Here is a 26,789-nt window from a genome sequence, read left to right as displayed (position 1 = left end):
CAAGTTAGCGCAGAAGGGGTGTTGTTGTTGGTGACGTCATCAAAAACGCATGCAGTAGACGCGTGAAGAAATGTTTGTTGTTATTAGCATTGTGAACTTTGTAAGCTCGTTAAATTTTAAACCCACTTCAAATTTAATTAAATACGAAGGTATATCATGTGAAAAAGCACATATAGAATAACGTTGTTTGAAATGAAACAACACTAAAATAACGCAGTGTTGCGTTGATATTTGAAATGAAACATCATGAAAAATAATGCAAATAGTATTTTTTATTTAGAGGTTTAAAAGTCATACAATATAGAGCTCCAGAAAAAGATAAAATTTTTCAAAGAAAGGAGGAACCAAAAACATGCTTTAACTACAATGGAGATGGCACGTCTCCCCTGGCATGCACTGAGTCTGGGCTTTTCCTGGGATCTGGATCTTTAAGTCCCATATAAATAACTTGTAGCAACACTCCCACATTGTGTATGGGAAACAGGTGGTAATCAGTGAACATCACTGAAACGTAACATTAGTAGAATTAGTTTGGTTCTGCTTGCAAGTGTGAGAAACTAAGATTCAAATTTATAAACACTCAGATGAAAACTTTCAAACAGTACTGAACTCTAACTTGGTGGTTTAAAAATAACTACAGAACCACATTCACCAAATTCAACACAACCGTCAAGGCCCATAAAAGCCATTACTGTTTGCAATCTAAAAGCATTACATCTCACCAGCAGCATTATAGCAAACCCCAGAAAAAGTTCAGACTCAATCCACAATTAAAAAAAAATGGGGGATTTTAAATAATGGGCTGGAAAAAAACATTCACAAACAAGTGGAGTTTACTCCCCTTAACCCCCAAATAGTTTACCCCACTCTCTTGTTCGAGGGGGCTCTGTGCTCCTTTTCCTCGAGACAGAATGAGGCGGCTGACATCACAGAAGACGTTGCATCACATGCAACACCCTAACATTGCATATTGCCTGTATGGTAAAACAGGACGTCTCAGCCACCAGTAAATTCACTTGCCATGCGTCCAAGGGCTTGGTATTGGGGTGATCGAGTTCTGACGATTCCATGTCTTCGGTTTCAACGACTGACGATTCGAACAATTACTCCAAGGTCTGCCAGGTGGGACATCTTGAGTCAGCAACTGTCATATTGAGAAAGACTTTACCTCTTTAGTTCTATTGTTTTGTCCAAGCAAAGCTATGTCCCCTTACCTTTAAACAAATCTAAAACAAATGCGAACAGTATGCTTTGCAAACATAACCTTCACCAGTCAGCAGCTTTTTGGAGCACTTATGGATTCTGCTTGAAAACCTCCATTTAATTTCAACTCTCTAAATAAACAAACAAAAAATGCAAATTTGGGGGGACTACGGTTTTTGCACAATAAATGCAGCAATTATGTCATTGACTTTTCTGTCTCAAATGTCCTCTGAAAAAAGTGGTGAGTGTGTCAACCCTGGGGCATCTGTTACAGTTCCATTTGGGGAATAGACCAATCCGAGTCTGCTTCAACCCCTAGTCGGCTTTCTGTAGCTCTCCTGCGGGGGGCGCACATGGGCTACGTAAGCTTTTCTGAAGAACGTGGGCATCTGCAGGCTCTATTCTCTTGTAATAGTTCTTTTTTGTCTCGATGATCTCAAAGCCAAATTTCTGGTAGAAGTCAATTGCAGACTCGTTGCTAATTTGCACGTGACTGTGGAAAGCACAAGGAAGAAATAAATACAAACTATTCCATATATTGGTTTTCAGAAATTAAATTTGCAGCATAAAGATGTTTTTCTCCAGACTCACAGGTAAATGTTGTCAAAAGTGCCATCCTTCTCACAAATGTTCAACACATGGTTCAGCATTTTTGTTCCTTCAAACAAACAAGATATTAGTAGCAAATAACAAAATCCAAACAACACTGCTTCAAATTCATTCAAAAACGCAATAATTCGATTTTGCAATCATAAAGCATCAACCACCAATCTGGAATTTGACTCATACACATGTACACGCATGCATTTAAAACTGCGTGTGACGTGACCATTCCAAAAACATATAGAAAAGTGATCTTACCTATGCCAAGTCTGCGGTAAGGTGCTAGGCAGCCCAATGTCATGATGTAGAGTCGCTTCTGGTTCTGAGAATGATCCACTCTACAGCACACGGCACCGACTGCAATGTCATTGAAGTACGCTGTAAAAGGTTTGAATGGTTAGCATTTCCATATTAAAAACTGCACAGGTTATTAGGTGGACAAAAGTTTGGTTTCTTACCTAGCTTGGCGAGCTCTCCTACCTCCAGAACATCTTTGTAAAACTTGTCATTGTAGCTGACAGGGAATATCACTTGGTTCAGACGCTTCAATTGTTTAATGTTGTGGGGAGTAACGTCCCCCAACTCGATCCGGCTACTAGAACAAAAGCAGAAGTCAACTACCTGTTTAGTTATACCTATGCGTCAAGCACAGTCTCTTCAGTGTCACTTCAAACAGTGACAGTTCAGTTACAATTCACACACAGACACACATTAAAAGTATTTCTTTGGCCAATTTATGAAAACAGTAAATCATCAGTGGTTCACTTTTATAAGACAGTTGTATTTTTAGGAGTGCGGCATGCCTAAGCCCAGCATTGACATAACAGCTGCCGATCACGTGATCACCACGGCACTCGGACAGGCAGCGGCGGGATGAGATGACAGATGCAAATAAATCGGATCCTAAATATGGAGGATGCCCCCTGACACACACTTACAAGTAATAAACAAAAACAAAAGCCCATGACTCACAATAATCGCAATGTATTGCTTCAAATAACAAAGCGTATTTTATTCTTTCTGGACAACAGGCTACATACAAATACCAGATGTAATCTGCGAGTGATAAATATGCGAGATGATGTGGATTTAACGCGAAAAATACTGTAGGGACTATTTTAGATAAAGTTGTTTTAAAGGGACAATATAACCAATATTGGTCTTTGTCAACATGGTTAAGTGCACACACAACGAGGTGTTTAATAGTAGTTGTCACGTTTACATTATCCGACAAAATTCAAATAAGTTAGACATATGAAGTGTCTTCACCCTGTAAACTCAAGTGTCATTTGCAAAGGCACGGTACACTCCATCACGTGTGTCACACCTACATTTAATTATTCACATAAAGGACAAAAACAGCAGCGTTAATGTACAAAATACCGGCATTTATAAGAGCCTTCACATCACGGAGAAATAAAAGCATGGCTGGCTAACCAAGATAGCAACTTGGAGACTGACTCAACATTTTCGGATTTAGATTCGACAACACGACCCGGTTTGGCACGAAACTAACTCGTGCCATTTGTGCTGCCGCGGAGTTTGGATCATTTATACAGAACGTGTGAGATTTTAAGACGTTTTTCGGGAAATGAACGAAAAAATGCGAGGGAAGGACTGGGTGGGAAAACTGCGGCGCAAATTTCTCTTCTCCACCTTAAGCGCGTAGAGAGCTAGCAGCTAGCATTTGACCAACTCTACTACCCCCCTGCTGGAAAAAAGAGAGAACACAGAAGGAAAAAACTTTACTTGTGGAGAAAAGACCCTTTCCGGTGCGTTTACTCACCCTTTCATGTTGAAGAAAACGCGTTTGTTGTGAGGGCTACAGGGGAAGGTGGCGATATTTGGCGGTCTAAAGGGGAAATTGGGCAGAGTTTGGGATGTGATCCCCTCCACATGTATGTTGCTAGCAAAGGAGCTAAGCAGTCCGCATTTGCCTCTGTGCTGGGGCCGATGGTTGCCAGGTCTTCTTGATAAAATCACCCCAAATAGCTTAAGTTCAAGATCTTTAACCTACTAAAAGATTTACAGAAAAATATTTTGAAAATATTAATATTTACGAAGACTATTTAGGTAGATATAAACACACACTTAATGCTTTGAAATACACTTACGATCTCAAAACAATAAATAGTTGCTGTTTCCTGATATATGAGGACTTGGCAACGCTGACTCGGGGAGGCTGGTTCTTGTCAACCTTCACCACTGACAACTAGAAGTAACAGGATGTAGAAAAACGGGATGTGACGTTTGAAAATTTGCGTTCCGAAAATACAAGTCCATCTTTATCAAACAATTAAAAATAAGATATTCAGAAATATCTAAATAAAACAAAACATTGGGAAATATAAGAAGACGGCATGTGCATTGGGTGTTAATGTAAAGATGATTAACTGCTATTTAGTATCCCCCCAAATCATGCCATGCTAATCAAATTTCACCCCACATTTAACATTTCACATTTAACCTTACACATATTTTGGAAGGTTAAATGTTAAATGTGGGGTGAAATTTGATTAGCATGGCATGATTTGGGGGGATACTAAATATTGTGCCATCTTTACCTCCAGTAATAGTAAAACAATTTATGTACAGTATACGACAGTTCAACACAACATTTAATGTTAATACGTATCTATAGTTGATTATTGTAATGCTTACAAAACACCTTATGTTATGTATACTCACAAACTTAACCTTTACTAGCTATAATCCACAAAGAATACACACAAAACTTAAAATTCACAGAAATCTCGTGTTAACAGCAGGGGGCGATGTGGAGTTTTCAGCACGCGCTGTTCAGTTTGCAGAGGGAGAACGGGCTCTGTCGTCAGCGCTCGACTGAATGAAGTCAGCTGACTTTTCTCCTAGCTCACTCATCATCTTACAAAATAGATCTTTTGGACCCTTGTACTGGACACAGGACTGTCTCGTTGTCTGAGGTATTTAAATATTTTTACGATAATAATTGTCAAGTAAGGATTCATTCGTGCATTCGCAATGTATCGCTTAGGTTCAACATTTAACATATTTTGATTAGAATATAATTCCCAGGTCGCGTTTCTAGATAATTGATTAATTAATAATTATTCCGTTAATGCAATCTTATTTGTTTTAATGTACATTGTGTCCTTGAGGCCGAATCACTGCTTCTGCGTTGGACGCATCCTGCGTTGTATCCATAAGATGGCACAAACGGGATAAACAAATTCCCAGATAAAACGTCGTAAAATGTTCTTTTTTTTCTTAATCTGACCACCATGATGTCGATCTGTTCACAAAACGTAGACCATTCATACTAGCCTAGGTCTGCGGCAAAGGTCATATAGATGAACATCATCACGATCATGTGATCATCCAGCATCTCCGTGCATCTCGCGAACAAATACAGCAACTACAACATTTACGATTACTATTGAATAACTCGTGCATTTTTAAAATAATAATGTTTTGGCTTTGATGCAGTAGTATATATGCTCAACATGCTTTGTATGTAGGCAGTTTATTAGGCTTTAAGACACAAATGCCTTCGTTTCCACGTCTTGTTTTCCTGTGGTCTATCCAATTTTCTTCTTTGTTTACTCATTATGTCCCATGAATCACGTAACTCAATGAACAAATTTAATATCAGATAGAGCAGTCCTGATGTCATATGAGTATCACGTGTTGTAAATTCAAATAAACCTTGAAGTTAGAGTGCTTCCTCTTGAGAGTTTTAAAATAAAGCACATAATATAATGCATAACTATTATAATGAATTTTTGGTTTTATGTATTGGGCAGTTTTATTATCTGGAGGACCTTAACTAAAAAGGTTTTGCTTAAAGATTCATGATTTGTTTTTATAACACATTATGAATAACTTATGAACACCAGTTTTCCAGATTTGCTCAATTGTATCTTTTCCTTACTTCCTCTCATAGTTTCCTTTTGTGTCATGTGCCCTAGTCATGTGGCAATGCTCTGTAAATGTATTATGTATAAATATGGTTTTACACAGTAGATGTACAGCAGTTGACTTTAACTAATACAGATTTTTCAGATATAAAAAATAAGAAAAATCTATATTAATATAAGCATACAAGCCTGTTCTCATAATGCTGATAATTCCATAGATAATAATACAATATAAAAATCTGAAAATGTGAGGATTTGATTTATTGGAAACCTATTTAATTTATTATTTGTCTTTTTTGACCTCTTTTTGCATCAGACACATTAAAAATGGACTTTTCCAAGTTGCCCAAGATCCGAGATGAGGAGCAAGAGGGACAATTTGGATATGTGCATGGCGTGTCTGGACCTGGTTAGTAAAAAACAAGATGTCATGTGTTTTATAATCTAAGTTGTAATGGTTTAGATTTTCTCATGTCATAACATTGTGCATAAACATTTCTTTGAAAACATTTTTAGCTGCCCACAAGCCATTGTTAAGATGCCATTTTTTTACTAACTCAATACTTGTGTTTGTAGTGGTGACAGCAACCAGTATGGCAGGAGCTGCCATGTATGAGCTGGTGCGTGTGGGCCACAGTGAGCTTGTGGGAGAGATTATAAGACTGGAGGGTGACATGGCCACCATTCAGGTGTATGAAGAGACCTGTATCCTTTAAACATAACAGATTTGTATTCTGTTTAGTATTAGCATTCTGTTTTGTGTGGCCTATATGTAACTATATGCACACAAACATGAACTGTTTTCTCTTAACTCTTCTTGTGACTTCTGTTCTGTATTATATACTTTTAAGAAGTTTGTTTAACTTCGTTCGGGAGGAGCATAGTCATGTAATTCAACCAATTATAGCAAAGAGGTCTCCATATACTATATTGCTGTCCCTCACCTCTATCCCACAACAGTTTTTGCAGCATCCCTCCTTCACCCCATTGTCTCACTTTCAGCTTGTATATCTATCCCAGTTAAGGACGGCAGAGAACTCTGCATTCGTGCTTATATTCAAAACTCAGAGCCCTCTCCTTGGACAGCATGCCATATACTATTTTATATCATATTTGATTATATGTTAATGTGAACTCATGCTAAATAAAGTCCATACGATTGATTCATGCCATTAATTAATTTATATACTTTGTTAAATCTATTGAACAGTATTGCAAATAGTATAGCAGTTTTCCTGAGCTATCATCAGCTGGTGTGTCTGTCGGTGACCCTGTCCTGCGTACCGGGAAACCCCTCTCTGTGGAGTTAGGACCGGGAATCATGGGTTCAATCTTTGATGGTATTCAGCGTCCCCTCAAAGACATTAATGACCTCACCAAAAGCATCTACATTCCCAGAGGTGTCAACATTGGTGCCCTTAATCGTGACCTGAAGTGGGAATTCACTCCATTCAAGAGCTTACGTGTAAGTGGCTTATTTAACATTAAAGGAATGAAAAGGCAGTAAGCTTAAAAACACAGCACCAAAAATTCCCAGTTTCCAAGGGTCAGAAAGAGGATAGAAAAACTAGACTTTAAGTAGACTTCTGGTAATAAAAACTATGATATTCCCAATTTTCAATGACCCAAAACAAAATGTTTTTCATCACAGGTTGGCAGTCACATCACCGGTGGCGATATCTATGGCGCAGTGTTTGAAAACTCGCTTATAAAACATAAAATCATGTTGCCGCCTAAAAGCCGGGGAACTGTCACATACTTGGCTCCACCTGGCAACTATGATGTCTCGGTAAGACAAGTAACAGCTTGATTTCTTTAAATAATGGTAAAATAAGATTAACTGTGTAATGCATGTCAAAGCGTGTGTATGTGTGTTTGTTAGGATGTAGTGTTGGAGTTGGAGTTTGAAGGTGTGAAGGAGAAGTTCACCATGGTGCAGGTGTGGCCAGTGCGTCAGGTCCGTCCTGTCACTGAGAAACTTCCTGCCAATCATCCATTGCTGACTGGGCAGCGGGTACTGGACGCCCTATTTCCGTGAGTCACAGTTGTGCTGTGTTTAAAATCACATGCTAACATGCTTTATACAAAATCTTAAAGGCGGGGTGCATGATCTCTGAAAGCCAATGTTGACATTTGGAATCACCTAAACAAACACGCCCCTACTCCAATAGAATCTGGACCTTCTTTTGATAGACCCACCCCACACATACGCAACCCAGGCAACGATGTGGGTTAGTAGACACGCACCTTACTGCTGATTGGCTACAAGTGTGTTTTGGTACTCGGCCCAACTCCCTTTTCCAAAGTGTTTTTCAAAAATCACGCACCCCGCCTTTAAGGTACACATTGCTTTGATAGAGGGATAAATGAAAAATCCCACTATGGCTATCCCATCCAATGTTCCCCTTTTAGCAAGTCTGATAGGACGAAGGTCACTAAATCAAATTTTTATTCATGAACCAGGTTTGATGAATTTAAGACATCTTATACAAAAAACTCACTATTCTGATTATTTCTAATGCCTCTATGTGTTTATTTGTGAGCCTGTGTGTTGTTCCTGTATATCTAAAGTTAGACATAAATATGAGTATATTCCTTTGATCCATAGGTGTGTGCAGGGGGGAACCACGGCCATCCCTGGTGCTTTCGGTTGTGGTAAAACCGTAATCTCTCAGTCCCTGTCCAAATACTCCAACAGTGACGTCATTGTCTATGTGGGCTGTGGAGAGCGTGGTAATGAAATGTCAGAAGTACTCCGAGATTTCCCTGAGGTAAGAAACAACATGGCTATTGATCCAACAGCAAACAAAATTTGTTTGGTACTTGGATGATTGACAGTCCTCTTGTTTAATAGCTTACCATGGAGGTTGATGGTAAAGTGGAGAGCATCATGAAGAGAACAGCCTTGGTCGCCAACACATCCAACATGCCCGTAGCTGCCAGAGAGGCGTCTATTTACACAGGTTTGTTAAAGCGGTTCCCACCTAAATCACTTATACTAATAGAAAAGCATGTTTGTGATGATCAAGTATGGCTGTTTATGTACTTTTAGGAATCACACTGTCGGAGTATTTCAGAGACATGGGTTACAATGTGAGCATGATGGCTGATTCTACATCTCGATGGGCAGAAGCTCTAAGGGAGATCTCTGGTCGTCTGGCTGAGATGCCTGCTGGTACGCACTTCTCCAATTACAAACAATGTGACCATCCTGGTCACCTGTGCATTTTGCACAACTGGTCCAGGAAAGCATATAGGCTGCTACATAAATCTGTGTGCTTGCGTTCACAGATAGTGGTTATCCTGCCTATCTTGGGGCCCGATTGGCTTCGTTTTATGAGCGTGCTGGAAGGGTTAAATGTCTGGGTAATCCGGAGAGAGAGGGCAGCGTGAGCATTGTCGGAGCGTAAGTACACCTTACTTAGGTTGCATTTATACTGCCTGTTTGAAATTACTCAATTTCGATTTTCCCCTCAAGTGGCACAGATTGCATATGACCCACGGACGTGTAATCAGGAAGAAAGCAGGTGATTCTCACGAAATCCAGATTTAGGTGTCCAGCATCAGATTTTTTAAAAAGCCCTTGAAGCACATATAAGATTAAGGTCTGAACTTACTATAACCATTATTTTTAGAGGATTTAAAAATATTTCCTATAGAATTATTTACATTTTTTAGATTATCATAAAAAATTATCATTGCCGCAACATGATATTACATTAAATATATGCATTTACAAACTCATGTTTTGGTAATGAAAACTAAAAAGTTGTCTAGGTACTATGACAAACAAAATTTCAACTTGGTAGCCATCTTGAGTGTCACAGTCAATTATGACCCTTCCAACAATTTTTTTTGAAAATGTTAGTTCCTTGAGGGCTTAAACAATGATTGAAAATGTCTCGCGGAGGATGTGAGAATTTTTCTAGGACACATATATATTACTTCTTATTGGCTCTACATTTACCAATGATCACCAAATACCACATGTTTCTTTACTGTAAATGTTTATAGTATAACATGCACTGAAGCTTTTTATTTTTTCATTATAAATATTTCCATGTCAAAGAACCCAAATCCAGTCATGGACACGTTGCGGTAATGAAAATTTTCCCCTTAAATGTGGAAAAAACAACAAAATTGGTTTGTATGATGTCATTTGAAATCATGTGCAAAATAGTACATGAAGAGATGTTTGTGACTGTATGCTTCCTATTTTGATACTCTTACTTTGCATATCCTTTTTTTATCACCTTATGAGTCTAATTTCGCAAAAATCCCCTAAGTGCATAAAATCCAATATTTTCCGATCGGTTTCAGGCCTCATTCATATGTGGAAATTAATCTGATCGGATACATGGATTCACGCCTGCAACGTAAGCGGATAGATCGGATATTCCCATCTCAAGACATGTCGTGCGTCATTAAAAATGCGATGCTTGCAAATGATGTGACCACCCATGATCACATGACTCTTCTTGAGAATGACAGCTCTGCTTAGTGTCGTAATGTCTTGTTACAGAAATAAAGCTCTATAATCTTGTATATTCATTTTGTTTGTGTCCATTGCATATCAAGACATTTTACTTCCTCTTGAGGTTTAAGCTGTTCCTGGTCAGTATGTCTACCTTTGCTTAGTGTTTAGTGTAAATGCAGATATCGGATAGCTTTTAAAAGATTATGTAAGCAGGTCGTCAAAAAAATCAGAGGCTACAGGCAACAAATCGGAATTGGGCATCACGATTTGGCAGTGTAAATCCAGTCTTAGTGTTTGACTTCAGTCATTAAAGGGATGAAATGCTTGTCTGCTTGCTCAGTATTTGTTTTAATTACAGTGTGTCGCCCCCTGGTGGAGATTTCTCAGATCCTGTGACTTCTGCTACATTGGGTATTGTCCAAGTAAGTGCATATTTCCTTCTAACTCCAATACTTAATACACAGTCATAATGCTGCCTCGTAGCAGTGTATAGCTTATTGTATTCCTTTATTATTTCTGGAAAAGGACAAATGTGACCCTATCTGTAAAATTTTTAGCTGGGTACAATTTTTATATTGGGTTTTTACAGACTGGGTCACAAATAAATGTCCCATTTATTACTTCTTACACGTCCAGGTGTTCTGGGGTCTGGATAAAAAACTTGCTCAGAGAAAGCACTTCCCCTCAGTAAACTGGCTCATCAGTTACAGTAAGTATACGCGAGCTCTGGAAGAATACTACGACAAACACTTTCCCGAATTCGTGCCATTGCGTACCAAAGCCAAAGAGATCCTGCAGGAGGAGGAGGACTTAGCTGAGATTGTGCAGCTTGTGGGAAAGGTAAGTATCCTGGTACAAATTTCTTTTTCTTCGTTGTTATGGTCATTATTAATATGCATTTAAAATGTTTTCATTTTTATAGGCCTCATTAGCTGAAACGGATAAGATCACTCTGGAAGTCGCCAAGCTGATCAAAGATGATTTTCTGCAGCAAAATGGATACACACCTTATGACAGGTATCAAACACACGTTTACACAGTTAAGCACATTATGCTTATATAAAAAAAACTAATCACTCGATTTACGTTTCAGATTCTGTCCGTTTTATAAGACGGTGGGAATCTTGTCAAACACGATAGCTTTTTATGACATGGCACGTCATGCTGTAGAGACGACCGCACAGAGTGACAACAGAATCACTTGGAGTATGATCCGTGAACACATGGGGGAAATCCTCTATAGGATCAGCTCCATGAAATTCAAGGTACATGACCTGATCCATCACATATATGTTGTACTTGAATCTTCAGTATTGTAATACATGTTGATACATTTTAGGACCCAGTCAAAGAAGGTGAGGAGAAGATTAAAGCCGAATACGCCCAACTTCTTGAGGACATGCAGAATGCCTTCCGTACACTGGAGGACTGAGATTCATGGCAGAGATCATAAACTTCATAAATATACACATCTAGTCAAAGTCTTCTTGCTGTCTTCTACATTTCACTGCTTTATGTTTATCTTGTGTTGTCGTTGTAAATGCGCTAGTGTTTTATCGTGGTGTCTCCAAATACAAGACATTTCTTTCAGTGTGTGTGCATTTGTGTATATGTGCAATATGTATTTTTTTCTGTTCAAACTCTCTTTATATTTTACCGATCATCCTCTTCATAAATCTAGATGTTGTTATTATATAAAGTGATGTAATTATTGTTCTATTTTTATCTGTACAGAAGATTGAAAGACACGACTTGAGAGATTCACTATATTTGTCGCTGGTATATTTACAGTCACAATGGTTGCCATCATGTTTACTTTGTTTGGCAAATTATTATTTTTTTGTTGATGATGATGATGATGATGTGCTCATTGCAGTATTGTCCATTGTATTTGTTGAGGAGGCATTACACATCCTCTTCAATAGTCAAAAATGTTTAAGTCCTAAAAATAAATATTGATTGAATATTGCATTTACTATTGAAGTATTTATTTGTGAACTGTTAGTCAAAATAAAACACTTTCTGTAGTTTATTAGAAACAAATACGTGATTTTTTTTTTTTAATAAAAACTTCCAGGTAATATTATTATACCTTAAATTTTACACAATATACATATACAATATATGATGGAAAAACACATAAGATATTTAAAAATGAAAGGCACTATGCCATTATTATATTATGTAAATCATAGTATTATATTTGCATTTTTGTTATCAGATTCTTTATCTTAAATCAACTTCAAGCTATACATTGTTTCAGTATATGTGTTCCTGGGAAATTGGTGTTAAGGAAGTACCCAGTACAAACTAAAATAGATTGAAGATACACTGTTAAAACAATTGCACTTAACTTTTAAGTATTATCAACTTCGATTTTCAATTTATTTCAACTTTTTTTTTACTAGCGACGAGTTGCTGTAACATATACAATTAATTTTGAATAAGTTAAGCTAACTGATTTATTGTAAGTATACGTTGCACATCTGACACCAGTTTGGTTGGTTTTCTACCCCTGCTCAATATTTAAATCTATGCACTTGGCAGATGCTTTTATCCAAAGTGGCTTTTATCCAAAGTGACTAGTGCATTCAAGTCATTTGATCAGTCTGCGTCTTCCCTGTGAATCAAACCCACAATCTTTGAGTTGTTACCGCAATACTGTACCAATTGAGCTACAGGATGTTTGTATGTCATGTCCATACTGCTGCTTTATTAAATATCATACAGTTTTAATGATCAGAAATCCTTTGAAATAAGTCCTGACTCCAGGTTCCTCCTAAGTTGTTGTCCTCATCTGATGCAGATGGCTCACTGTGGGTTGCATTAAGGGTTTTTAACTTGGGTTGTAAGGTACTGTTCATTTCTGCGGGTGTTTTAGTGATGACATATCCTATGAATAGCTCTACAGAAACCAATTGAATGGAAATTGGGTGGTGATTTCTTAGTAACCTTTCATCCCTCTGCAAGGAGCAGGTTCTCAGGACAAGTATTTCTAGCTTTGTACAAGTCACCGTGCAGATATTATATGCACTTTGAAGATTTTCATCATCTTAATCCTAAACAAATAGGCCTACTTATTTCCTTATTTAAGGTAATAAGAACTGTTGCTTCTTTAACTACAAAATGTAATTACTTCATACAGGTCAATTTTAGTAATGTTGCTTGTCACCATTCACTGTTTATACTTAGTCAATTCTCAGAGGTTGAATATCATGTTTTTAGTAGAATTGTATACATTTGTGTGCCACAATGTAAAAAGTTTTGACCTTTGATAAATTTACATAACTTATAAAAACAAGTTGAAAATGTTTAACGGAGTTTTTTCAATTAAAAATATATGTTGATTTGACAAAAATTGATTTGGCATCTATTTACTGAAGTATGTGTTCATATAATGGTGTCAGATGTATTTTGTATGACTGGTCCTACTACATTTTTCTTGACTAAAATGTGGCTGATCTACTTCCCTGCCCTGGGTTTACTTCTATATACTTTATAGCCTTATGTTTATGTTTTAAACAACAGTCATATCTCGTTACATTCATATTTTGTAAATATTTTTAATTAATTTGCTGCTTGGATAAGACATGCACAAATAGCCATGCAATCGTTTACATCTCTTTGTTAAAAAAAATCCCATTTTGATTTAAAAGAAAATCGAAAAGTTTTACATATTCCCACCCTGTAGCCTATTTAAAGGCTACGTGTGAACTATGCAAATGCGAGCTCTGCTTATTCTCAACGGCATGCTACTTCATGATCTGCTCGTATATGACTGTACACCTGTTGCCAGGTGTGAATAGGGCACAGTTGCAACAAGAGAGGGAACACCAACAACACGCCATCGAGACTCATTATCTCGGTTAAAGGTTTATAGGCATTTGCAGTATCGGCGACGATTAGAGGACATGGTAACACTCTTAAAGCCACCATTAAAACAAATGGATCTGATCTAACCAGGACGTACCCCTGATTTTCATCGTTTACTTTGAAAGGTAGGCAACAGTCGCTGCGTGCGCGCGTGCGGTGAATTACGTCGTGATAGACTCTAGGAGCAAGTAATTTCGCGCTTATGTTTATTTTATTATTTTAATGATGTGTGTACCCTGTCTTAGTCTGTGTGATTTCTAGATTCAAATCATTTTAATGCTTTTTAATGCTGTTCGTTCATTTTTGTGTGATTATACATACAAAGTGTTAATACTGTCAACATCTGTGTGAAGATCCTATGTGAAGAAATAGCTACTGTGGTGGTAGCCTATATACTTTTACTTCTTAGATGCTTTGAACATTGCCATAATAAATGTGAACAGTTTATCAATTTACTATAGTTTCATACTGTATAGCCTACATTAACAAAGTTTTGTAATTATATTATATTACTATATTATAATATTACTATAGTAAATATTAAAGTGTAGCCTATTTTTTCATTTGGTTATCTTGGTGAATGAGATTATCACAGGATTGTCTAAATGTACCTTTAATTTACCTTCAAGATTAAAATATTAGGGTATGATAAATATTTTTGGGTGAGCTTTCCCTTTAAGTTTTGGTTTAGTTGGCAGCAGATCAACCAGACCATGCCCATTTAAGTATATTAGTAAAACATTTATCAATCGATACTGAAGTCAAATGTTTCTTTAGCAGGCGACAGATATGACCCATACACCGAAGAAAGTGACGGGCAGTGAGCTCACACAGGAGAGTCTCTGTCAGTCTCTTGAAGCCAAATTGAGCCCAGAAGAACCAGAGGTGAAAATCTCAAATAAATCTTCATGCATACCTTAACAATGACTTATTTTCAATGTGTAAATGTGGCCTAAGATATCTGTATTGGACAGTTAACTGTACTTTGTCCTGCAAAAGATTACAGACCTTGTATCAGACATGATTGCTAAATATTATGAGGTATTATTAAACTCGCAGGGATGTAAAATGTGTTCCTGGAAGAATGCTTAATGCTGATAAAGATCTGTATTGTAACGCGGGCCTGAAATAACAAGCTTGAATGTGCAACAAGAACTAAAATGGCTGTATTTATAGAAAATGGAATGAAGCATGCTTTTGGTTTGAAATGTGATTTGACCTCACAGGTCCCTGAAGTGGCTGGGCCGAGCATAACAACATCGCAGCCAGCCGAATCGTTGCTTTACACAAATTATAACCAGAGGAGCGATGAGTTCAGGAAGTTATTTAGAGAGGTGCCCCAGTCGGAGAAACTTATTGCAGGTAATACTTGATAGAGGGAGACAGAGAGGGGCTAAAACAATGGTTGTGTAATCATAATAGATCTTATTTGTATAAACCATCTTTCTTCTAGACTACACGTGTGCTTTGCAGAAGGATATCCTATTACAAGGACGCCTCTACCTCACAGAGAACTGGTTATGTTTCTACAGTTTAGTTTTTCGTGGTACAAAAGTGAGTACTAGAGAAAGATAATAACCTCATAACCTCACTCTAAAAATTGCTGGGTTATTTTAACCTATAATAGGTAAAAATTGGACATAACACATACTAGGTTAAAAATGTTGTTATGCAACCATGGGTTATAATAACCCAGCATTGGGTCAATTTTAATATGAGCTGACCAATATTTATAATAATATGAGCTGTCCGAGCTGTCCAATATTTACCCATTATAGCTTTGAAATAACCCAGCCATTTTTAGAGTGCTCTATCAAATACCATGTCAATGCAAAATATTTCTAGTATTGTATGGATTGTATGCACTTTTTGACGCTTTATCGTGAATAATATTGTGGCAATAAATGTGACTTTGAATTAGATCATGTTGAACATGAAGGATATCACCTCAATGTCAAGAGAGAAGACTGCAAAATGGATACCAAACGCTATACAGATCAATACTCTTTCAGAAAAGGTGGGTATATGCTGTTTAGTCAAGTTTGTCCTTTATGATTTTGTGTTTTGAAGATGAATGTATTGTCATGACAAAAAATATTCATTCTCCACAGCTGTTCTTTAGCTCTTTCTCAGCAAGGGAAAAAAGTTTCCAGGGAATATTTCGGCTTTGGCAGAATATTCTACTCGAGAAGGTAGGACCTTTCTTTTCAACTTTACGATTAATAATAATAACATGTTTATAATAATATGTTTATAGCGCAAGAACCCAAGGTCACAAAATTATACAATTATTAGACAAGCAATAATACAATCAATTGTCAAACAAACAGTCAGAAGGGACATTTAGAAAAACAAAAGTTGACAACAATTAAGTACAGAAAAAAATTCTTTATCCAGCAAAAGTAAATAGATGAGTTTTAAGTTGAGACTTAAAGGTCTGAAGAGAGGAGGTAGCACAAAGCTTATTTCATAACATTTCTATGTGTGCATTTGTGTAACTGTGATGTTACCTGGATGGTTTACTTGTACTTGGTATTTGTACTTTTGTCACTTTTGGTGTAATTGTATGAGAACGGTATGTTAAAGAAACAAACTTTATGGGGCAATTTCCTGGACAGGGTTTATCTTAGTCCCAGACTAAAGTGCACTAAAGCTGCCTTAATTTAAAAACATCTTGTACTAACATATCTTAACATATATCAGTGCCATTGTTTTGTCTCAAGATACACACCAGTATTGTCTTTTTGTAAGGTTTGTTTGTAAAAACTTCTTCAATGTCCTAATATAACTAAGGCATAGTCCTGGGTTCATCTAAACCAGTGGTCACCAACCCTGCACCCTCCTGCCTATTTTAGATCCAACCCTGCTTCAGCACACCTGCTCTTATTTTTGGGTAGCCTTGAAAATCTTGATTAGCAGGTTCAGCACTGAAGAAAATGATTCATTGAATTTAATAAAAAATTTTAAGGTAAGTGGTTGTAATCAATTTATTTAAGCTACATTTAAATAAAGCTTAAATAAATTGATTGCAACCACGTACCTTAAAAAAATTGATTGAATCCAATGAATAACTTTTTTCAGTGAGGTGTGCTTCATTAAAGGTGAACTCTCTAGGAAAGTAGGGCCCTGTCCCAAATGGCACACTCCTGACTTGTGGACTTCCTCAGAGTCCACACTTTGATGACATCATGTAGTGCAGACCATAGGGACCTTTGACCACGAGGGTGCACCAGAGTTGTATTTTCGGACAGACTCGAGTGTCATGCTGGAACTAGGAAGAGAAGTTGCCCATTAGTGTGAACCCCTTCCGTCGCCTGATTGGCCTGATTGCTCTTTCGCAAAGGACTTCTGGGTTGGTAAAGTGTGTGAAGCTTGCTGGAGTGCAGATCACATCAAGGGTGCAAAGGAGGCGCTGATGAGCACACTTCGGGGCGTAAAAATTACAGATGGTACACCCTACAGAGACGTACACTAAGCGAGAATGCGCAATTTAAAGTGCCCCTATTTCATTGCTAAAAAAACAGCTCTCTTCCTGAAACGCACAGATTTGAAATGCTCCGTGTACATGATTGGCCAACTAATCTGTACGTTGTGATTGGCCTGAATACCTCTGACGTCAGCCGGAAATGTGACGCTCCTTATCATGTTTGAAAGATTCGTGCACAATGCAATGCTAACAGGAGTTAACTTACAGGCTGTTAGTCCAAGCGGGAGGAATTATAATAATGTCGGTCTTGTCTACATTACCAATCCCAGGAAGTAAACTGTTGACTACAATCCGTGTGTTTGATGTAGTCCAAGAAAAGAGATTTACGTTGGAAACGATAACTCGCGTCATCGTTTACTTTGGGGTTTGTATCTTTTGCACATGTACTAATACACACTTACACACCAAAGGAAATGTAAAATGTGAATCGGACAATAGGTGCTCTTTAAGGCTACAAGACTGAAAGTCCACATAAAGTGTGCCATTTGGGACAGGGCCTAAATCTCCAGGAACAGGGTTGGTGACCACTGAACCCTGTCCAGAAAACCGCCCCTAAGTGTTAATTTGTAGCAGAGATGTGTGTGCTGTTTGTGACTTCAATAGTATGGAAAAAATATTTTGGAAGTATTGTGATAAATGATGAAGACAATATTTTGATAAATGATGGTAAGCACACAGTTGATGGTACCCATTAAATTCCATTATATTTTTTTATTTCTACTATAGAAGTCAATGGTCACTATCTGCTGTGTGTTTACCATCATTTCTCAAAATATCTTCTTTTGTGTTCATCGGATAAAAGAAATTCATACAGGTTTAGAACAACATGAGGATGCGTAAATGATGACAGAATTTTCATTTTAAGGTGAACTATCCCTTTAAGCACCAACACCAACTCATAATTTATTATTTGGCAGATTAGAGCGGTTACTAATGTGGCATATTAACACAGTGTGAGGAAAACAAAGATAAAAATACCCTATAGACCTAAGGCCATGGATATGCTTAAGTGTAAACAACCTAAATCAGTTGGTTGACCCCCCTCAAGGCGTGGCTTTCTTCATCTGAAATCACTTTGTACAGAAAACACAGCCTTTTCTGCAGATACACACATTTGAAAAGCACATTATAACAGATATGATAGTGTAAAAAAAAAAACAGATTTAGGGAAAGGTCATGTTTTATACAAATATATAGCGGATCACTAGGCGGCGCACTTTCATGATGTGAGTAAAAGCGTCTTCCTGATTTCGGCAAGAGTTTGTCACGCAGGTTACTGGCGTTCAGCAGGTAGGGAAGCACCAAAGTCCTTTTACTATTACACCACCGCAAATTCAAAACATATTTTATAGTAAGCTGTTTATTTAGACAGGCGAAATGACCATACATGGGTGGAGAATTGTTAAATCGTTAGCTATTCATATAACGCTAACATAAACCGGTTTGGTTTGTTTATGTGTTTGTTGTTGTATACGGCCTTTGTGTTTTTAAATTGAGTTGTGGTTGTTTAACGATTTTCTCCCACAGTGTGGGTGTTTGGTAACTTTAAACTTAAAATACTGTCAAAAAGTTATTTTTCAGGGCGAGTTTTTTGCTCAAACGAATTATTGCGTCTGTTCCCCGAGTCCATGACGCTAATCTCGTTTATTTACATGTGCAGTCTGTGTCGCACAGTACAAACATTACCCTGTGTTTCCATAGTAATACTGTAGTTACTTTTCATATGTATAATTAGCACGAGATTTCTTCAAAAAAGCTTTCAGGGTATTTGTCTTTTACACTGTTTTTGGTAACAAACTCTGCTAAAAACAAATTATGTAATGGTTATAATGGGAGGTGTAACGTTATTGGTTTTATTGGAAAGTGTAATGGTTTATGTGGTTCTTGCTGGTAATGTTTTGGGTTGTGTTGATGGGATGTGTGCATATATGTGTGTGTGTGTGTATATATATATTTTTTTTAAATATAGGGCCCAGAACACACAACATAAATATTTTTTGTAGTAACGTAGATGCTAAACATCTGATGGTTCATCATTGTATTTTTAAAAGAAACCTTTATACATTGTATTGTTTTGTTAGCATCATTTTAATGTTGTAACTAAATTAGTTGATATAAATGTAGATATTTGTTTATTACTAATATTTTGTACGTATTTGTATAGCTGTATTTGTTTGTAATACTTTATACATATTCATGGAGGTTTGGACCTCCAATGGGCCTACAGGTTTCATCCCTGGTGGTAACGGAGGTGTCGAGCAGGTTAGGGCTGTTTCATGTGATAAAAATCAGGATAGAAACTCGGGGAATGGGGAAATTGTTTTAGTGTTTTATCAGACAAAACGCAAACGATCCAATGGGTGGAGATGAGAAAAACTAAGTATAAATTGCTCAATGCTGCTTTGCTTCCTGTATTGCAGAGCCTGACGAAGTCCGAGCTGTTGCAGATGATAAAGCAACATTATGGCAATGACTTGGGGTTGAGTTATGATGAAATGGAAAGCTTTGTAACATCAGCTGATACAGTCACAACTGCTCAACCAAGGTTAACTATACGTACACATCTTTACACCTGCATTTTTTATAATAACTACGTTTGAATAAATGAAAAAGATTGTTTACTTGGTTTTAATGGGTAATCTCTATGTTGTAGTCTAAACATGCGTGGAGAAGATAGCACCGGGAGGCCAGAAAGACCCACATCACTTCGTCTTCCTCAGGGAGAACTGAATTCCTATGAAACCAGTACACCACAGGGGGATAATTCACAATCTTCAGTTGGACTCCAAAGCACACTTTCTGTAAATGGGGTACGTCCATTAAACACTAATGGTTACCTTTGCATATATCAGAATATTGGTTTGCTATAAATTATTTGTTTATATATTAAATGCTCGACAGGACGATACTCTGAGCCCCTCGTCCCGTCAGTGCAGTCCAAATCTGTCATTGAACCGTTCTGGGTCCGATCGTGTTTCTAAACGCTCCTCTCTCTCACTGGATCTGAATGCCAATGAGGACCAGCTCTCGGATAACAGCAGATCTGACAGCCTGGAAGAGGGTGAGAGTCTGACTTTGTGTGCGTGTGTGTCCGAGATGTGTGTTTGTGCTTTTGTTTACATCAGTGTTTTGTTTTGTCTTGTAGTGGAGGAACGTGAGCCTGCGTCTCCAGCATCTCAGGGAAGGCTGTATGTGAACAAGGTGTTTCACATTAGCGCGGAGAAAATGTTTGAACTGCTTTTCACCGATTCCAATTTTATTAGGAGATTTCTGGATATTAGGAAGATCACAGGTATTTCTGTTTACTGCTGGATATGAGTGATTGTATAATTGCAGGTTCATTTGGTGTCCAAATCACATTTTACATTTTTAATAATTTGGTACACATTGTCATAGATCACAAGATATTGCAGGCCATTAAATAATCACCCATATGTTATTCGTGTAAATCTGCACCCACAGAACATCTGCAGAATTCAAAGTGGTAGTCAATACCATTCCTGACTTTCATATGCTAATAATAATATAGATAAGTAGTTTGCAGACGCACCAATACTTGCGATTTCAAAATGCAAAACATCAGTGTTGACTTTGGCTTTCGTCACATACTGCATGGTTTTGCATATTATACTATTTAAAGTGATAAATGACTGTATTATTTTGTAGGTTTGACCTCTACGTCATGGCAAAGGGATCCTTCTGGCTGTATGAAAAGGACTTTAAACTACAGCATCACCATTACTAACCCGCTAGTCGGCAAAATGTCCACTGCCACAGAGAACCAGGTAACTGAGGGCAACTGTACTGTAGGACTGTGAGGTGTTGGTTAATTGTTGTACAAATAATTGCATGTGGTATTATGTAATTGTCTTTGTTTATTTTATGTCATCATTGTAGTGAAAGCTTAATACACATACATTATATAAAACATGAAAACCTATTAAAAATAGTATTGAAAAAACTAAAAAGTAAATCAAAATAGTACGCCATTAATAAAAGAATACATTTTTCAACCATTTTAATGGGCTGGTTTGTCAGTTAACATATCACATTTACATTTAGCCAAATTGTGTGCAGGAAGAAGAAGAGTTTGTTGGTTGTATGATAATCCAAGTTCTGCGAATTTAAAAAGGTCACTGTCCCTGCCAATATAAATTTGCCAATCTCATAAATCTGCAAGTCTTAAGTTATTTGTTTATCCATTTTTATTTGGTGTAAAGTCAAATGTGCTTTCCATGTTTTTGGCCAGAGCAAAGTCAACCATACTTTATCCATTATGTTTGAGTTTTCAGCTCACACTTTATGGCACATAAAATAAATGTTAAAATAATAATGCATTAGATATATAAGCAGTCCCTCCAGAAAAACGAGATTATGCGATCGCATGATTGAATGCATAATTAGCCAAAGTCCGCATATTTATGCAGCGGCTGCATTTATTTAAATACACCGCACTTTTGCCATATAAATTGCAGATTTCTGCGTACAAAATATGCAGGGCTTGCTTGATTTCATAATCACCGCAAAAAGTCACAAATATCTTCGCAGAAAGTTGAAAAATTTTGCATTTACCTCACACAAGCGCAGCCATGTCCCCTGTTGCTATAGGAGCATTATGAAGTAACGCAATTACGTGACGTGAACATCAATGGAAAGCTGAAAAAGCTGCAAATAAATTTTTGCAAGTTGCCGCAGTGGTTTTTTTTTGCAAGTTGCCGCAGTGGTTTTTTTTGCAAGTTGCCGCAGTGGTTTTTTTTGCAAGTTGCCGCAGTGGTTTTTTTTGCAAGTTGCCGCAGTGGGTTTTTTTGCAAGTTGCCGCAGTGTTTTTTTTTGCAAGTTGCCTCAGTGTTTTTTTTTTTGCAAGTTGCCGCAGTGTTTTTTTTTTGCAAGTTGCCGCAGTGTTTTTTTTTGCAAGTTGCCGCAGTCTTTATTTTTGCAAGTTGCCGCAGTATTTTGTGTTTGCAAGTTGCCGCAGGGTTTTGTGTTTGCAAGTTGCCGCAGGGTTTTGTGTTTGCAAGTTGCCGCAGGGTTTTGTGTTTGCAAGTTGCCGCAGGGTTTTGTGTTTGCAAGTTGCCGCAGGGTTTTGTGTTTGCAAGTTGCCGCAGGGTTTTGTGTTTGCAAGTTGCCGCAGGGTTTTGTGTTTGCAAGTTGCCGCAGGGTTTTGTGTTTGCAAGTTGCCGCAGGGTTTTGTGTTTGCAAGTTGCCGCAGGGTTTTGTGTTTGCAAGTTGCCGCAGGGTTTTGTGTTTGCAAGTTGCCGCAGGGTTTTGTGTTTGCAAGTTGCCGCAGGGTTTTTTTTGTGCAAGTTGCCGCAGGGTTTTTTTTGTGCAAGTTGCCGCAGGGTTTTTTTTGTGCAAGTTGCCGCAGGGTTTTTTTTGTGCAAGTTGCCGCAGGGTTTTTTTTGTGCAAGTTGCCGCAGGGTTTTTTTTGTGCAAGTTGCCGCAGGGTTTTTTTTTGTGCAAGTTGTCGCAGTGTTTTTTTTGTGCAAGTTGTCGCAGTGTTTTTTTTGTGCAAGTTGTCGCAGTGTTTTTTTTGTGCAAGTTGTCGCAGTGTTTTTTTTGTGCAAGTTGTCGCAGTGTTTTTTTTGTGCAAGTTGTCGCAGTGTTTTTTTTGTGCAAGTTGTCGCAGTGTTTTTTTTGTGCAAGTTGTCGCAGTGTTTTTTTGTGCAAGTTTCCGCAGTGTTTTTTTGCAATTTGATGCAGTGTTTTTTTTGCTAGTTGCCGCAGTTTCATTGCATAAATATCCCACATATTCCATCGCATTTTTTAAGAAAACGTGTTGCAAGATCAAGGATTTTTGCCCGCAACAATCACAAAAAAACTTTTTTTTTTTCTGGAAGTACTGCATAAGAATTGGCCAACAGACTATTACTATACATCACATTCTTTTTGCATGTGAACCTCCACACAAATAATTGCACGGTTTAAAAAGATTGCAGTGTAAATGTATGTTTGTGTGACCAAATGTCTGTTATGCTCTCTATGTTTCAGGTACTATATAAAGAATCAAGGGAAGGTCAATACTACATGGTGGGTGCTGAGGTGTACATGCACGATGTCCCATATCATGATTACTTTTACACCCAGAATCGCTTCTGTATCATCAGTAACTCCAAACACAAGTGCAGACTCCGGTAAGCAGTATTTTTATATCTGTACGTCTCTCGTTTGTCATGTATGTGTAATTGGAGTCTTTTAGCAAACAACTCTTAATCTCTTTAATCTCCTGTGTGCAGGATCTACACTGATGTGATATACAAGAAGCAACCCTGGGGTCTTGTGAAGTCATTTATCACTAAAAACTCATGGAGCGGGATAGAAGACTACTTTAAACATCTTGGTTAGTATAATGGTTTTTACTCTCTCTAAAGAAGTCCCATGTTTCCGATTAGACCTTTAAATCTGTATTTTCTGAGTTTCGTATTGTATTACCAACAACCCGTTAGTCTGCAAATCAATGTTATAGTCGAGGTCTGTACTCATCCCTTAAGTTCCATAAAGTACTGAACAGATCCGAGTGTCGCTAAATGCTTTTAGCAGCATGTGCGTTTTCTTTCTCCTTAAAATTACTAAATAACAGGGATGCCAACATCCTGATCCCTAATCGATCCACTTACGTTGAAATCAGGCCTCTTAAATTAACACTGTTTCAATTCTCTTTGCCGATCACAATGCACATCTCAGAGGCGGAGCTTCTTGAAGAAGAGGTTGAGATGACACAAGGAAGTGGAGACGCTGGGAAGGCTGGAACGTTGCGTAGGAGACGAAGAACATTCAGTCGCTCCCTACAGGAACACATGAAGCCGGGCAAGCAGTACAGCTTAGACTCCGAACAGCAGAGAGGGGGCAGCATGGGTACAAATGTTATTTTGGAATACATGAATTGATAAAGTGTGTATTAATTTTGTTTGTCTCTGTGTCTGGATGCTGGTTTTTAAAAATGTGCTTGTATGTATTATGTACATTTACTTCATTTTATATTATAGGTGCAATGGACATGAAAAACGCACAAAAATTGAACGTCACTACCATTATATTTGGGATGAGTTTAATGTAAGTTTGAGTTTAATGCAATGTTTCATTTACTTTGTTGAAGACACATACTGATAAAATGTATACCTTGTAAGTCGCTTTGGATAAAAGCGTCTGGCAAATGCAGAAATGTAAGACATATAAAATTTCATTGTTAACCATTGCGATGCAGAATTATTATAAATGTACATTGTTTTTTCTATTAGACTTTTTGTTCTGACGGTTCTGAACTTGGGGTTATTCTTTAAACTTTGGGCAATGGAGGATGTCGCCCATCGTATGTATCTGAGCACCAAGCACAGAATGAGGGAGAAAGCAGAGTCCAAGTAATAACACTTTTATTTTAATCCAATTTGAATTTGACTCTTTTTGAAGCTAAGCACTCACTATTTGTCCATTTGCAGTTTGCAATCTGACCTAGGGACAAGACAGGGTCTGCCACTCAGAAGTCGAGAGGAAGTGAACTTACTGAAGACAGTACTGCAAGACTCCATTAACCTTCTTGAACAAGTAAGTATGTTTGGGTAGTGTAATCTGGCTACATAAAACTAATACCTTCCTTGGCAATATATCGTATACATGGGTAGATGTTTTGCTGTTTCTGACTGCTCCCTTCTTCTTCACAGCTACGCAGCTCTCTTATGGTGCTTCAGCAGAATTTTCAAGTCTACAACAGAACCTCCTCACAGCTTTAATGGCATAAGTATGGTGACCTGAGAACACAAAGGCATTCCTCCCTTGAGACCTGCCCTCGCTGTGGAGCGTTGTCATAAGGACTGTGCCCAAAGGCAGACTGGTAGCCATGTTCATAGTCTCTCTGGGCCTTCATGTTGTTGGTTGTAAGCTTTATTGACTTTGGAGGGGATCTTCATGCTGGCATACTAAAAGTTTCCTCCTGGATTTGTTCACTTTACCCTGATGGCCTTGAAACTGAAGGAGAAAAGTGACTGTGTATTTTTTTCATTGTTCAGAGTTGATGAACTGAAACATTAAAACAGCAGCACAACACACATGGCATATTTTACTATTTTGATGACGGAAGCCTTATAAAAGGAAATCATAAAAGCTTAATGGATTTGGTGCCGTTGCACAGGAGTCTTCTCTTTGGAGGCAATGCAGGCCCATTGCTTCTACATATCAGGAGCTTACGATCTGCCTAATGTTCATGTGGCCTTATCTCTTGAATTAGACAAATGTTTTTGTCTTAAGATACCTCTATGAATATGTCAATGATTGCACCTTTTAAACGTACTAAAGCAGGGATCGAATGATTGTACACACAGTAAATTGTAGAATTCAAGATTTTAATGTGGAGAAGGTAAAATAACCAAGTTTAAATTATAAGTGGTAAGGTTTTACCAAATTTCCACTTTGTTTTCATACCACTTTTGGTACTTTTTGGGAATGCACTGTGGATGGGTTTAATGTACATATAATTCTTCACAATGGGAACAGAAAATGTTGGTAATTTATTGTATGGAAATGTATATTCCTCAATATATTTAAACCTTTCACAGACAAATTGAAGCACAATTTGATATGTACATATTTTTCATACTGATTTGTTTTGTTCTTTTGAAATCTTGAATACATTTACTTGTAAAACTATTTATGAATAAAATCCAATTTTAAAAATGTAATAAAATATATGCATAACATTTAAATTGATCTATTATTATTATTATAATTATTATTTATTTATTTATTTTGTGAAAATTTGTATGCAAGACATTCCAAAAAGATTGCTACTATAAATGAGTATTTGCAGTTTGAGACTTTCAATAGTACCTTTGACGCTATTCTAACTACGTTGCGATTTATTTAAACCAAGCTTGATGACCAATTTTATTAGTTTGCCAACCGGTTCAAAGTAACAACAACAAAGTGATGTTTTCATCTTTAAAACAAAGCCAGTCTTGAAAGGACTGTGCAGCTGTTAAAAAACAATAAAGGATAATGAAAATATATAGTGCAATATATTCGTCGTGAGATTCATTAAAAATTAAATTAATCAGAAAAGAGATACTTTATTTACATTTACCTCAGATACTAGGATAAAACCATGGGTGTGTTCGACTCGGTTCGACTTCATGCGTCGTTGCGCAGACAAATCCGGACATATAATCAAAGTACCGCGAGAGTGATTAAATATCATAGCTCTCGGGATAGTTTGATGTCATAGGTCGATCGGTCTGCCCATCACTGCAAGAAGTCGAACACA

General features: G+C 37.5%; 3 protein-coding genes across 4 annotated transcripts; 2 read left to right on the top strand and 1 right to left on the bottom strand.

The window, feature by feature from the left end:
* Positions 1–254: 254 nt before the first annotated feature.
* naa50 (N-alpha-acetyltransferase 50, NatE catalytic subunit) lies at positions 255–3,800 on the bottom strand. Of its 2 annotated transcripts, none has more exons than XM_065258169.2 (5): positions 3,593–3,800; positions 2,265–2,398; positions 2,065–2,184; positions 1,795–1,861; positions 255–1,696 (listed from the first exon to the last, which is right to left on the bottom strand). In XM_065258169.2, the coding sequence occupies exons 1-5, from the start codon at positions 3,598–3,600 to the stop codon at positions 1,519–1,521; spliced, it is 507 nt and encodes a 168-aa protein (XP_065114241.1). In that variant the 5' UTR covers positions 3,601–3,800; the 3' UTR covers positions 255–1,518. The 2 variants fall into 2 exon arrangements, with proteins under 2 accessions (XP_065114241.1, XP_065114240.1); XM_065258168.2 differs by having other exon boundaries at positions 2,265–2,401; positions 3,593–3,789.
* Positions 3,801–4,595: 795 nt separating this feature from the next.
* On the top strand, positions 4,596–12,150 carry atp6v1ab (ATPase H+ transporting V1 subunit Ab). The gene is made up of 15 exons (XM_065258167.1): positions 4,596–4,748; positions 6,019–6,111; positions 6,279–6,407; positions 6,953–7,167; positions 7,354–7,491; positions 7,585–7,736; positions 8,311–8,473; positions 8,557–8,665; positions 8,755–8,877; positions 8,994–9,108; positions 10,538–10,601; positions 10,816–11,019; positions 11,102–11,196; positions 11,273–11,444; positions 11,519–12,150. The coding sequence occupies exons 2-15, from the start codon at positions 6,030–6,032 to the stop codon at positions 11,609–11,611; spliced, it is 1,854 nt and encodes a 617-aa protein (XP_065114239.1). The 5' UTR covers positions 4,596–4,748; positions 6,019–6,029; the 3' UTR covers positions 11,612–12,150.
* A 1,819-nt stretch (positions 12,151–13,969) lies between these two features.
* Positions 13,970–26,226, top strand: gramd1c (GRAM domain containing 1c). Its single transcript, XM_065258166.2, has 18 exons — positions 13,970–14,177; positions 14,830–14,937; positions 15,279–15,414; positions 15,506–15,606; positions 15,974–16,069; positions 16,164–16,244; positions 19,960–20,084; positions 20,193–20,349; positions 20,441–20,600; positions 20,685–20,831; positions 21,206–21,324; positions 23,528–23,670; positions 23,773–23,876; positions 24,221–24,391; positions 24,523–24,589; positions 24,775–24,894; positions 24,973–25,078; positions 25,195–26,226. Exons 2-18 carry the CDS (start codon positions 14,842–14,844, stop codon positions 25,261–25,263), a joined length of 1,998 nt encoding a protein of 665 aa, XP_065114238.1. The 5' UTR covers positions 13,970–14,177; positions 14,830–14,841; the 3' UTR covers positions 25,264–26,226.
* The last annotated feature ends 563 nt before the right edge of the window (positions 26,227–26,789 follow it).

The sequence above is a fragment of the Paramisgurnus dabryanus genome, chromosome 22 (assembly GCF_030506205.2).
Source record: "Paramisgurnus dabryanus chromosome 22, PD_genome_1.1, whole genome shotgun sequence".
NCBI lineage: Eukaryota > Metazoa > Chordata > Actinopteri > Cypriniformes > Cobitidae > Paramisgurnus > Paramisgurnus dabryanus.
The sequence above is the reverse complement of the archived record's forward strand: the minus strand, read 5'-3'. Positions and strand labels throughout refer to the sequence as shown.